The sequence below is a fragment of the Papaver somniferum genome, chromosome 8, assembly GCF_003573695.1.
Source record: "Papaver somniferum cultivar HN1 chromosome 8, ASM357369v1, whole genome shotgun sequence".
NCBI classification, from domain to species: Eukaryota; Viridiplantae; Streptophyta; class Magnoliopsida; order Ranunculales; family Papaveraceae; genus Papaver; species Papaver somniferum.
Window position 1 is genome coordinate 2207500 of NC_039365.1, and position 14233 is coordinate 2221732.

General features: G+C 36.9%; 1 protein-coding gene across 1 annotated transcript; it reads left to right on the plus strand.

The window, feature by feature from the left end:
- Nucleotides 1–2802: 2802 nt before the first annotated feature.
- On the plus strand, nucleotides 2803–5826 carry LOC113303568 (disease resistance protein RGA2-like). The gene is made up of 3 exons (XM_026552613.1): nucleotides 2803–3168; nucleotides 5117–5260; nucleotides 5503–5826. Exons 1-2 carry the CDS (start codon nucleotides 2878–2880, stop codon nucleotides 5228–5230), a joined length of 405 nt encoding a protein of 134 aa, XP_026408398.1. The 5' UTR covers nucleotides 2803–2877; the 3' UTR covers nucleotides 5231–5260; nucleotides 5503–5826.
- Nucleotides 5827–14233: the final 8407 nt, after the last annotated feature.

The following is a 14233-nucleotide window of genomic DNA, read 5'->3' on the forward strand; positions in this document are numbered from 1 at the left end:
ATGAACAGCGATATCACAGAGGAATTTGCGTCTAGGATCCATCATAAAACCATACCGTAACACCATTACAGATGGGACGCATTAAAAACGGATAAAGTTCAGATTTACGGCTTGGATCCATGAAACAACCAAACCGTAACCTGTTTAAACGGCCAGGAAGTGAAGAAACTCCAAGCCCTAACTAGCTAATATCGATCAGAAGTTTATATGTTTCCTGGCCGTAATTCTCCAACTGCATTGAGTTAATCCGTTGCGTTTTTGAGGAACGGCTAGTTTTTTCAAAAATTATCCGGTGGGTCATTTTTTGGCTATAAAATGACCCTTCTCCCATCTACTTTTTCACACAGAACACGCTCCCTCTCTATCTCTCTCACAATTGTAGGAAAAAAAGGAAGAAACATGGTGACTCCTTACACCACTGAAGAAGATATGGCAATCGTTAGAGCGACGCTCACGGTGAGAAAGCATGACGAAAATCAAGGCATTAACGCGGGTGAAAGTGATGATTCTCAATTAATCCGTATATTTATGATCTTTGTGGCCATAAATGGTAATCCAAATGGAAGATTGATGAACCAAATAAAGGATATGTTCAAGGAGAGTTACCAAGATATGGAAGTTTTTAGGGTTCAATTAGCACAGGTGAAGGTGATGAGTCCAGAAATGTCCTTTCTCAATAGAGTGAGTATGTGCAAATGTCTTCTAATTAAGTAAGTTTTGAATAAAACACTAACTTTACTTTGATTTTTTTTTTAGGTCGCCTGGCCTGTTGGCCGTTACCAAGTTATTCGTCGCAAAGAATTTGAGCATGAAAAATGTTATTAGATTGCGAGAGAGTTTATTCAGATTTACAACCAACCTTGATTATTTAAGTGTATTACTCCATGGTTTATGTAATGGTAACATTATTGATGAATGGAAAGTGAAAAATTTGATCGAATACGACTACAAAATTTACAAAGTCAACCAAAGTTACGGCTTGGAAACCCAACCGGAAGTTTCTGTAAACATGGGAATCTTAAATAACGGCCAGAATATGCTTCCGTAAATTTTTAAATCCCAACCGAGAAATCATCTTCCAAACCGATATATCAATTAAGGTTTGGAAACAATGAAAACCCAGCCGTAAATATGAATTTTCAGTATTATGGTCAAAACAGTTAGGTCGTTCTGCATTAAAACATGATCGTAAATACTTGAAAAAATATAAAACAAAATGGTGTTTCATTCATTGAACCGGAAAAACATACATATTTCATTACATTGATAAGATAGATCATAAAAATTAAAACCCTTATTCGTATCAGTCAAAATCATAGGTAGTATTTTCTAAGATGCGATAGCTATCATTTTGTTGAAACTCTTTCCCATGATAACTAAGATTTGGGTGAGCAAGAGATGATATAATGGTCTCCTTTTATAGGGTTTAATGACATAACAGTTATGTTTTTTGAAAACTAGTTGTTTAGTTTAAAAATAGAAGTCAAGCAATGCATTAAATGCATTGGTTGAGAGAGTTCATGCCTACAAACGGCTGGGTATCCTAGCTGTTTATTGCGTTTACGGTTGGGTGTTGAACCGTAATTGAAACACAGAACTATTCGGCCAGGAGTTCTTACTAACCCAGCCGTTTGTTTGAATTACGGCCAGAAGTTCTTAAAAACCTAGCCGTTAATTTATATTACAGCATGGAATCCTTAATCTTCGGACTATAAATACCTATTACGGCTGGGACGATAACATTTTCCCAGCCGTAAGTATTAAATAGACTCAGAAATTTTCCGTTTCAACCGGTTTTGAATCAATCAAAATTTCAAATGGGGGTTCATTTGAAATGTTTTCTAGACTAGTTTCAGGATAGGTTTTATCAGTTTTTCTTCAAAATTTTAAAGAAAGTTCATCAAAATCATCCTTCTTCTTCTTCTAGATCAAAAACAAAAGAAAAAAGAAAGTTTTGATTCTCAAGAAATTAATCATTAAATTAGCATAATCCAATTGCTAATCGTGATTAGTTTACTTAATCGTCATAATTATCACTAATCAAATCAAGGGTATTTTAAGGATTATGGGGTTAGAGGATAAGGGGTTATCAAAACCACTATTTCATGACCCCATTAAGCCCCCAAAACACATCTTCCCTACGGCCCTAATAATATGATTCTTAAAATAATCTGCGATGATTTATTAACCAAGATAAAATTATACTTATTTCAATACACTTAATTTCTTATGTCTGGAATTAGTTTTGAATCGATAATCTTTTTGCTAAAGGACCATTATTGCATGTTTTCTTTTCAAAATGATAATTCCTCGTTTGCTTTCTCTTGGCCAATACATAATGTTCAGATGCCCCTATAATTTCATTGGGCCGAGCATATTATCTTCTCTATAGACTAATGTAGTGGCGTTCTTTACTTTTTCTTATCTTTAATATTTTCTCATGAACCACGAACCATCGTAACAGTAAAGAAGAAATAGAGGAGTGGGAATACGAGTCATTTTCATTCGGAGATAACTCAAACATTCCGACGCTCCACCAAAATAATTTCGAAAATTTATTCAAGTTTAACTTTACTTTATTGAGAATCAGTGTACTCGAAGGCTCCATTCCAGATGGGTTATACTTTTGTTAAAGTATTAAACATAAAATATTTCGCGATGTGGTCTGTGCGGTGCCTAACGGTAAGATAGAGTTTGGTATATATCTTATACAAATAGATACCACCACTCTAATATTAACATATCTCCATAAACACTTTATATCTAAACATCTTTTTTTTTTGTTCTCTCTTAGTTTGTTAATATATTCATACAGAGACAATCCAATCTCATCTTGATTTTCATCATTTTAATCTGTTTGAAATTCTCTTGATTATTATGGTGGTCGAAGATATTTTTGTTAATGGTGCATCAGGAACTCTGAAAAGGCTGGTTTCTGTTGTTGCAAGTGAGATTAGTTTGGCTTGGGGTGTCAAGGATGAGCTAAAAAAGCTTAGAGAAACAATGGAGTTGATCGACGCTAAAACATCTGATGCGGATACGAAGCAGGTGAACAATGCTGAAGTTTCAATTTGGTTAAAGAGACTTAAGGATGCTGCTTATGATGATGATGATGTTCTGGATGAATTTTCATATGAAGCTATGCGTCGATTTGAAATGAACAGTAAGGTACAAGATTTTTTTTCATCCTCCAACCAAGTTGCATGTCGTTTTAAAATGGCTCACAAAATCAAAGCTATTAATAAACAATTCAACCAAATTGCAACTGGTATGCAATGGTTTAATTTTGAATCGACTAGTGGGACTAGTCGATATGTTGGCCAAACTGCTGAGAAGCGTAAGCGCCTAACTTTTTTTTTTGATCGGAAAACAGAAAATATATTAGAAATGAAGAATGTACAAAAGTCTACCCAAGTAGACTAAAAGAAAAGGAGTAACAGACTAGGCGAAACACAAAAAAAAAAAAAAAAAACAAGATTAGTTACAAGAATAAATTTTCCCAATCCGTCGTCACTGAACTTGATAAGTTCACATGCACTCTTTTCCCTGCTGCAGAAGACCAAAGGAGAATTAAGGTTTTAGCCTCAGTACCTAGGTCATCATCTGTCTTGTAGACGTGATTGACATTGAACATGCGGTTATTTCGTTCAGTCCATAAACACCAGAATATAGCTGCTGGGATTAAGCTCCAGATGTAATTTTCATTGGATGTGAAATTCGGGTGATACCAACAATTAGCCAGCGGCTTAATATTCCTTGGCGTGACCCAAGTGCAACACGAACTTGGGAGTAGTATTGACCAAACCCTGAAGGCAACCCTGCAATGAAGAAAAAGGTGATCTTGTGTCTCATCATTACAACCACAAAGCGCACATAAATTATCTACTGCCATTCCTTTGCGTAAGCGCCTAACTGCTTCATTCTTCGGAGATGATTTAACAATTGTAGGAAGAGAGCATGATCACTCGGAGATATTAATGCTGTTGTTAAACTCCTCAATATCATCATCTTCTTCTGTAAATTTTAATCAACATGAAAAAGACTCCGTCATATCCATAGTGGGTATGGGGGGATTGGGAAATACTACGTTGGCTCAATCCATCTACAAGTCAGTAGGAAAACACTTCGAAACGAAAATATGGGTTTGTGTGTCTAATGAGTTTGATTTTTATAAGATCTTACTTAACATTATGGAGTCCGCTACTGATTCTAAATGCCCAGATTTTTCTAACATTAATGTATCACTACTTCTTTATATAAAGGGGGAATGTTTATGCTGACGTGTCGTTCTCAGGTTAAATTTTAACACTTTTATCTGACGTGTCCTCGCCATAATTTGAGGAAAGCTCCAAAAAAATTGAAAAGGCAACGTCGCTTGGAATCATTTTTGTGGATAGGCACATTATGAGAATCCCTCTTTCTCTTAGTTCCGAACAGTTGTAACGTTTTGACCAGGGACGAACTTTTATAAAGCATAAGCAAACGGTTCAACACCATGTTAAAGTCGTCGTAATCCTATCATGAAACAAGCAGGTCTAGACGAAGAAGAAGACAACAGGGTGATGCAAATTTGGGATTCGATTTGGAAATCTAGCAACGGCTTGGAAGAAGAAAGATTGAATTTCTTTTTCCTTACGTTCCCAATCTACATCCTCATCATGTTTACTTCCCAATAAGGAAGCCATGTGAGATACATATTTAGAGAAATTTACCGAAGGATGTGTGTAAAGTGTAAACCATACTAGAAGACTGAGAGTATTTATTTTCCTTTGCTCCAGAATTTAGAGAATATACATGGCTTTTGATGCGGCTATTTTGATTACCCGTTGGATACTCAAACAGAAAGAAAGAGACGTTTTTTAACCCCCTTTTTAGGTTATTATCCGTTGCTAATCTCATCATTGCGATGGCCGGTATGATCACCCTGACATCTACGTTGATCAATATTTGTAGATCTGATTTTTCAGAGTTTTGTCTGATCATATGTTGAACCGTAATGGTTTGACTCATATGGTTTGCTCTATCACTGCCTGCATGTTATCCAATTTTATGTTTGATTTTTTGGTCAACACTGTTACCTGAAATTAATTTCCTTTTTAGTGATGAATTTGCGCAGCCTATATATATTCCCATTAGTGGATTTTGGATACTTACAAAGGTCTTCCTCATCGTGATGATTCCGACAATAAAGTTACTGTTGAAAGTGAAGAACAGCAGAAGTAGGTGTTGAATCGAGTGCATGCATACCTATTAGCTCCAGGTAAAAGAAGAAACTAATTCAATTTTACTTTTTGTGATGAAGAATGGACGGCCTTTGATAATATATCCAGGATTCAGGAACATTTTGAACGGCGAGACAATTTTCTTTTAGTTATCTTCACGAGTTCTCTTTTTGTGGTTGGTTCATAATGACTGATTGAAGCATAAACTTGCAAGGATTGTATTCAGAGAGGCCATCATCTGGATTTACTCTCACGAATACAAGAAATTTACATGTTGCAGATACATTTTAAGGAAAAGCAATAAAAGAGGATCACAGGTTCCGCAGCACTTTCTTGGCATATATTTTCACAGTAGATGCGACTCTCTCTACAAGGAACCATGTGATCATTGAAAGCAATAACAAGATCTTTCGAGTTTTGACTAATGTCTTTCATCAGCAGATACAACTCTTCAAGACATACTTTTATTTCCTCAATGAAAACCGTCTCACAACACAATATATACAACAAAATCGTCGCCATGTAAAGATTGCATATAGTTTTCTTTTGGTCTCTTATTCGTGGTTAAACTACTTGATCGGAATTTTACCTATCACTACCATTTCATTGCATCACCATCCACAAACGATGGATAACTACAATGGGTTTAGTTCAGACTTCAGAAATTACTTCTATTTTTATATCTATCAAAGATTTGTGACTACTCCTTTTGATCAAGAACCATATTGTAAGGAAACGTGGGTTTCCTAGTTTAGGTTAAATTCTTAGTTTGAGTTAATTACCATATTAAGATGGGATACTTAAATTGACCATGGTTTCCTAGTATGAGTCGGTTTCCTAATCCAAGGAGGCCAAGACTTGGGAACCAAGTTTGTGACTCCTATATAAGGAGCTCTAGGCTAAGTGTTTTAGTCATGCAATCCTCAATGTAAATCTTGTAGAGATGTAAGGGATTCATCCCACCTATTGAGGTGGTTATGTGAGAGACCTAATGGTGGAAGGAGTACATCATTATGGTGTTAATGGGATACTTATCGATGTTGGAAGATATGTCGTTATGGAGTATTCATGTGGAGATGTTGGTAAGACATCTTGTTAAGGAGAAGATCATCTTGGTGGTGCTGGATTAGATTATTGGTGTTGAGCTGAAGGCGTCCATGATAATCTATATCAGGGTGTATAGAGAAGATCGTCTCATTGTGGTAGATAATGTGGTAAACATTATCTCGTATGGGTGAAGACGCTACTTTGGATCTTATAGGGTGCTTGTGAGAGTTCTTGTGTTCGGTCACATTATGGTGAGTTGATAGATTGATTTAGTCAATCAGTGGTGTAATTCTCAGTGGTGATTCTATAATGAATAAAGAGGTCGTGGTCGTTTAGTGGATGTAGACAATGTTACACACATTGTGTATATTGTTGAACCACGTTAAATCTGTGAGTATTTTACTTATTTTCTTTTGTTTATGGCTTGCATCTGTGTGGTTTTCTTTCCCTTCTTCTTATCCTAGATCATCGTAAGGTTCATGGACCAATCCGAGATATCAAGTGTTTCTTTTTAACTAATATGTTTCCGCAACATTAGCACGTAGATGCCTCTGAACCCCAAAAATTGGTATCAGAGCGATCCAATTGTCCCAGCAATTGGTATCATAGCATTAGGTTAGATAACAATTGCCCGAACAATTGGTATCAGAGCTTTAGGTTAGATACCAATTGCCTCAACAATTGGTATCAGAGCTATAGGTTGGGTAGAAGATTTGAAGAGAAAGTTTTGGATTTTCTGGTTGGAAGAAAATTTTGAAGACGAAGGATTTGGTTTCATCAAGTATTTGAGGATTTGATGTTACAGCTTCCAAAGATTAATAGTTTGATGTTTTCAAGTTAATATGAGATTTGATTTCATCAGTTTTGGGAACAAAGCAAAGTGAAGTGTACTTCTAAAGGAATGGGATTATATTAGGTGATCTACATTCGATATGGTCAAGAATTGTTGTCTTGATGTTTATGGTGCTCTACATTGGAGAGTTGATATTGATACTTATTGGAGCGTAAACCCTATGCATGCCTTCAAGTAAGTTTATTTATTCTCTATACTTCGTACTATTCTTGGAACTGTTTGAAAGACCTGCTTATATTGGTTTTCAATTAATCGGTGTTTTCTTGGCAAGACACAAGAAGGCAAGAATATTGTAGTTGGGATACAAATATTGATTTGTATGTTTGTGGAAGTAAATATGGAATATAAGCATGCCAAAGTCTCATTATTGTTCCAAACCAAGGAAACAATAATTTGGTTATCAATCGTCATCAATTGGATTATGTTGCTACTTGTATTTAACCTGAAGTTGAAGAATGTGAACATGGATTCATACTCGTTCTGCCTTAGTTGTTTACAATAAGGATTTGGGGAAATCTCGTAGTAGTTTTTTTTTTTTGGAAGTATTTACTGTTGGTCAGGGTTTGATATGTTCTAGAAGTGAAGAGTTTGATTTTTAGCCTGAGTATTTGAAGCATGGGGATACAAATAAGTTGCAGGACATGGATCATTGGATGAGATGTGATATTTTTTGTGGTGGACCTATGGATTCTTATTATCGTATAAGAAGCAGTTAGTCGACACAGTTTGTAGGGTTTGTTTGTCTGTGTTGAAGTTTGACATTGTGTCGAGTAGAACAATGTTTTCTGGAGTTTCTCTCGTACTGTTTCCGACGGAGAAGTTGGATAGTTTGTGATCTTTTGATTCTTGTCGATGACGTTCTGTCGAAGAGTTTTTTTTGTTATAAACCATTTGAAGTCGATCGGAGCTAGTTAAAGTGCAAGACCGTTGTGAGAAACAGGTTGGTCTATTTGTGTTGCGGATACATTCTTATTTTGGTAAAGACCCATTGTGAGGAATTAAAAATGTATCGCTTGGAAACTTCAAGAGTTTGAATAATAAAGATACAATACTACAACGTGTATGGTGGTGTGGCTACGGGAGCTAGCGCATACTACTTGGAGAAAACACGGTGCATGAATTCGAGTGGATACAATTTCGGCATGTTTTTCCATCAACCTTTTATTATGCATTGGCTATTTGATTTCCCGATGATCAGTGTGATACTTTCTGTTGGAGAGAGCAATATTATAACAATGATAATATTTGGGGGTTTGATCATCTGCTATAGTTATTGAAATTGATTTCAATAGTGACAGAGCCTGTAGAGATGAAGGTAGAAATTTCTATTGAGAAATTTTTTTCAGCAACGATATAGTTTCCGTCAAGTTATAAAAACAACAGCGTCTTGAATTTCTTGGAGCTTGAGGAAGTTAACGAAGGTTTCAGATTATGGCTGGGTGTGATTGGGTCTTTGTGTGAGGACGGATTATCAGATTTTGAACGTTGGTGTATGTTTTTGGAGCAAGACTGGTAAAGGGATATGCATAAGACAGAATGTGTGACTTTATGCATTGTTACGAGGGTAGCAGTGAATTCTTCGACGATGGTCACAGTTTTATCTGAGTCCGATTGTGTTGCAGTTTGACTGTCATGAAGTCGAAACTACATGCTTGCTTAATAAATTGATAAAAGACTATCTTGACAATTATGCCTGTAAAAGGACATTGTTATCAAAGCCCGTTGAAGTTGCTAAGGTGATGTAGAAAATGATGGTGTGTCAGTTATTGAAGTCTCCGTGAAGATGGACACATGTTTGGTATGTATGCAATGGTTGGAGATATTATGAGCTTTTTTAAAGGAGTAAACCTGAATTGGGGAAATATAATCGTAGAATCATGATCCAATCGGAATAGGCTCGTAAAGAAAGATTCCTAGATATGAGCTCGAGATTGGCACGCAGTGGAAATGATCCATGAATTGGTTGTATTTGGTGCGCAGTTAGGGTCATGCTCAATATGCTTTGGTACATACAATATGGTTAATTAGTTTCTTGGAAGCTAACATAAAGGTTGGTTTGTTACAAACTAACACAAAGTATCTCGTTAACTCGCTTTCGTGGACATGCTCGTGGAAAAGAGCAAGTATGTGATCAGTTGTTTAAATAAGCAATTGACTCGGCTGGAGTTTAGAAATGAAGATGAAAACTATGGTTATGATAAGTTAATGCTTAGGCATACGCATGAAGGCTACTGTGGTAGTTTTATTTGTTGATCGATTAGTTATGGATGTCAACCCTAATGGATGTGGTGCGCAACTTGGAGTTAGTGTCTTAGAAGAGAGGAACATTAACTTAGGTGGAGCAAGGCAGGCCAAGACGGAGATGTGTTCGTAGTATGGAGCAAGTTCGAAGGTGGCGAAGGATCAAAGGCGCATAATGATTGTAACTAAGTTCGATTGGTATCATATGGAAAATTATCGTGTATGGTCTGATTGAGTTGGCATGCAATACACCTAGAATTATGCCAATCAATGCGGAGTTGTGAACAGAAAGGAGTAAGGTGTATTTTCTCAAGATGTTGCATAACGGATGATCATATGATGATTGTTGGTTCGATGGTCAGGATTTTTCACCGTGGTGGAGATTTGTACAATCACCGGAAGGTTGGATTGTTAAGTCTGAGTTGGTGAAGTTCAAGTTTGGTTTGCTCTCTTCTGGTGGAGGTTCTATGGAACAAGTTTGGGTTAACTACATTTCGGTTTGATTCCTATTGGGGATATGTAGGCAACCAGTGATGGTGCAATCGATGTTCAGAAGATGAAGGGATAACAGTTGATCGTCTCATGCATGAATGCATGATCCGAGGTGGAGAATTGTAAGGAAACGTGGGTTTCCTAGTTTAGGTTAAATTATTAGTTTGATTTAATTACCATATTAAGATGGGATACCTAAATTGACCATGGTTTCCTAGTATGAGTCGGTTTCCTAATCCAAGGAGGCCAAGACTTGGGAACCAAGTTTGTGACTCCTATATAAGGAGCTCTAGGCTAAGTGTTTTAGTCATGCAATCTTCAATGTAAATCTTGTAGAGATGTAAGGGATTCATCCCACCTATTGAGGTGGTTATGTGAGAGACCTAATGGTGGAAGGAGTATATCATTATGGTGTTTATGGGATACTTATCGATGTCGGAAGATATGTCGTTATGGAATATTCATGTGGATATGTTGGTAAGACATCTTGTTAAGGAGAAGATCATCTTGGTGGTGGTGGATTAGATTATTAGTGTTGAGCTGATGGCGTCCATGATAATCTATATCAGGGTGTGCAGAGAAGATCGTCTCGTTGTGGTAGATAATGTGGTAAACAATGACTCTACTTTGGATCTTATAGGGTGCTTATGAGAGTTCTTGTGTTCGGTCACGTTATGGTGAGTCGATGGATTGATTTAGTCAATCAGTTGTGTATTCTCAGTGGTGATTCTATAATGAATAAAGAGGTCGTAGCCGTTTGGTGGACGTAGACAATATTACACACATTGTGTATATTGTTGAACCACGTTAAATCTGTGAGTATTTTACTTATTTTCTTTTGTTTATGGCTTGCATCTGTGTGGTTCTCTTTCTCTTCTTCTTATCCTAGATCAGAGTAAGGTTCATGGAGCAATCCGAGAGATCAAGCGTTTCTTGTTAGCTAATATGTTTCCGCAAGATTAGCACGTAGATAGCTTTGAACCCCAACAATTGATATCAGAGCGATCCAATTGTCCAAACAATTGGTATCAGAGCATTAGGTTAAATACCAATTGCCCCAACACATATTGTCTACAAATTTCAGTTTCAGGTAACACACTTCTATATGATCAATTCTTTCAAACACTTACTATCTCTACGAACGTGTCCGAACTTGCGCTTATTAATGAGTTTTCTAGGTTCACATTAGTTCCTAAGTTCTCTGAATCATTGGCTTATTTGTATTTGTTAAGATTTAAGATTTATGATAGGAAACATAAGTTTATTCCATGTTTATTGTCCTGTAATAGCTCCCCTGTTTGATATGTAAACTCGAATGACATTTATTAACATATAATGTGTGTTTACTAATCTTTCTGTCATTATTCACATTTGATATATCTGGCTTAAAGTTAACCTTAGAAATAAATAGTCATCCTACTATTCTCCGGAGAAGAAAAAAAGCCAATTACAGATGAGTACCACACTATTGATATAGCGTTTTCTGACATATATTAGGAATATTCTGAAGCATGTTGCAGAAACATAAGAAATACGAAAGTCAAAAACCATAGAAATACAAAAGAAACAGCAAAGGACCCTTTTGACATTACCATATGGATGAAATCAAGAAAGTTCATGGCAATTAAGGATGGAAAAGTACGTTAGGTTCGCAAGAGCAGAAACAAGAAATATGTTACAAGAGTCAAATTTCGGTAGCATAATATTTTATGTTTATGTTTTAGCATAATATTTTATGTTTCGTGACCTGAATCTTTGATGTAAAATGTGCTCTCCTCAAAATGCCATTGGCATAATATTTTATGTGGATGATCTTAAAGGAAGTTTCGTAGATAAATGGCCCACTCATAGGAATTACACTGATCACTTCTTCTTTAGGCAGGTTCATGAAGTAGCCCGTGCATTTTCACGGGTTTAAAGAACCTGTTGGTAGATAAAGTTAAAAATGAATTGGAAAATAAACTTTATTTGCTGGTACTTGATGATCTATGGAATGAAGATTTCATGGAATGGATTGGTGGAAATGCCACTTTTGGAAATGGGTTTCCAAAAGTGCCACCCCTAACCCCAACCTACCAAAAATGCCACTATATGACATTTATGCCCCTAATAGTACAGGACCCTTAGTTGTTTGATATTATTTCCAACTTTCAAAAATTAAAATAATTATTTTTTATGTGGTTATTTAGTGCCAGGGTCCTATACAAGGGGTCCGGACTCTTTACCGAACCCTAAGTGTATATTAAAAAAATATTAGAAATCGTTTTTTTTAATGTACTTAAGTATGCAGGGTCCCTTCAAGAAGGTCAGGAGTCAGGACCCTCTGGATCTTAGTTTAAGGACCTTTTAACTTGACCACCTAGGTGCCATGTAGGCGCCATGTAGATGACAAGTAGAACGAACAAGGTGAGGACCTATTGCACCAGCGTCAGGACCTTTAACTAAGAAGTCGGGACCCTTAGCTAAGGACCTTTCTCAAGTCGACCACGTAGGTGCCATGTAGGTGACAACGGGGATGAACGAAGTGATAACATTTTTACAAGGGTCAAGACTCTCGAAGTCTGGACCCTACCGTTTGACGGGACCCTAACGCTTCACCTTCCTTACACCCCCGTTACACCCCTCTTTTCCTTACATAACCCATCTTCATTCTTTTTTTTTAGCGGTTCATCTTCTTCTTCTTCCTTCTTTCATCTTTTTTTTCTTTTTCATGGCAGCTGCTACACCATGAAATGCAGTTGATTTTAGAACCCTAAATTGTCGTCGCCATGATTAGCAAAGCTGTTCTCATCCACTGCAATGGTGAATGGGTGCACAACAAAGGTAATGATGACTACAAAGGTATGACACATCTTGCGGGGGTACCTGATAAGTACACTTTTGAGGAAGTGAAGAAGAGATCAATGGATGTTTTAGGTTTCGTGCACAAACCTTGTTTTGATGTGTATGGCCTCATAGATGTCTCGGGAACCTCATTTAAGCAAAGGATTAAAATTGTTAGTGAAGAAATATTGATTTTTTATGTTGGCCAGACATGTGGAGTCCCAAGCTTTTACACAATAAAATATGGCGAAGAAGTAAAAGTAGATATTCCTCCCATGACTCCCAAAACAACTACTGGAGATTACAGCGGATCCAAGATGCTTCCCCACACTCCCTTGACCCCTCTTAACAATCTCACGTCGTGTTCCAGTGAGGATTATCAGTCCAAGAATGAAACTATCAAGGGAGATGGTGGTGTTAAAGGTACGTTTATTTGTCCCTCTTGTTATTGTACTTTTGTATTATGTTTTTCCTGACCAAATAGTCACACTAATGTTGAGTGTTTTATTTTTTCAGCGAGTACTAGTGGTACAAAGGCTAAGAGATGTCTTGAACCAGTAATGACTCCATCAGCCAAGAAACTCCGATGTCTTCATGATGCGACAACAACTCCAGCGCCGGTTCTGGATATTCCTAAACCCCCGAAGGATATGAAGTACAATGATCTATGTGTGGGTAACACTTTCACAAGCAAGGGGGAGCTGAAACTTAAACTTGCAATAGCCAAAGTAGAAAGAAATTTTGAGTACAAAGCTTTTAAATCCGACAGCCAGAGGTTTATTACCAAATGCAAAGACAAGACATGCGAGTGGCGTCTGCGAGAAGTTCCCTTAGATTCTTGTGGGTGGTGGAAACTCACAGTTGCAAACGATGTGCATACTTGTGAAAGCAACAAAAGGACTGACCCTGAATTAAGAACCAAAGCGGCCGCTACTGGAATTGCAGAGCTTTTCAAGCACAAATTCAAAGAACTAGATGCGGCATTTACGCCCAAACAACTGGTTAAGTATATAAAAAGGGATTATGGAATGGTTATCAATTACCGGCAGGGATACAGCGCTTGCAAGCGTGGTATTAAGCTGATCAAAGGTAGCCCTGATGAATCGTACCAACACCTCGTTGGTTATAGTCACATGCTTGGTGCTCGTAACAAGGGTACTGTTACCGAGATTGTAACTGATTCGGATGATTCTTTTCTATATTATTTCTTTGCTTTTGGAGTATGTATTGAAGGATTCAAAAACTGTTTCAGACCCGCATTTGCGGTTGATGGTACACATCTTACAGGGCCACTGATGAGTGCCAAATATTGTATATATCTATCCCTTTTTGTTGGCATTTAACTCATCTTTTATGCATTAATTCTACATTTTATCCCATATTCTGTATTTTCATTGTTTTCAAGAATAAATATTTTTATTAATTAATTTTGCATTTTTAGGTAATAAATAAAGTTGGGATGAGTCGCGGAGCAAAAAGAGCAGAAAAGTAGTGAAAAGCCGGGAGAAATTACGCAAGGAAGCCGCGAAGAATGGTGCGCACAACCTCATTTTCT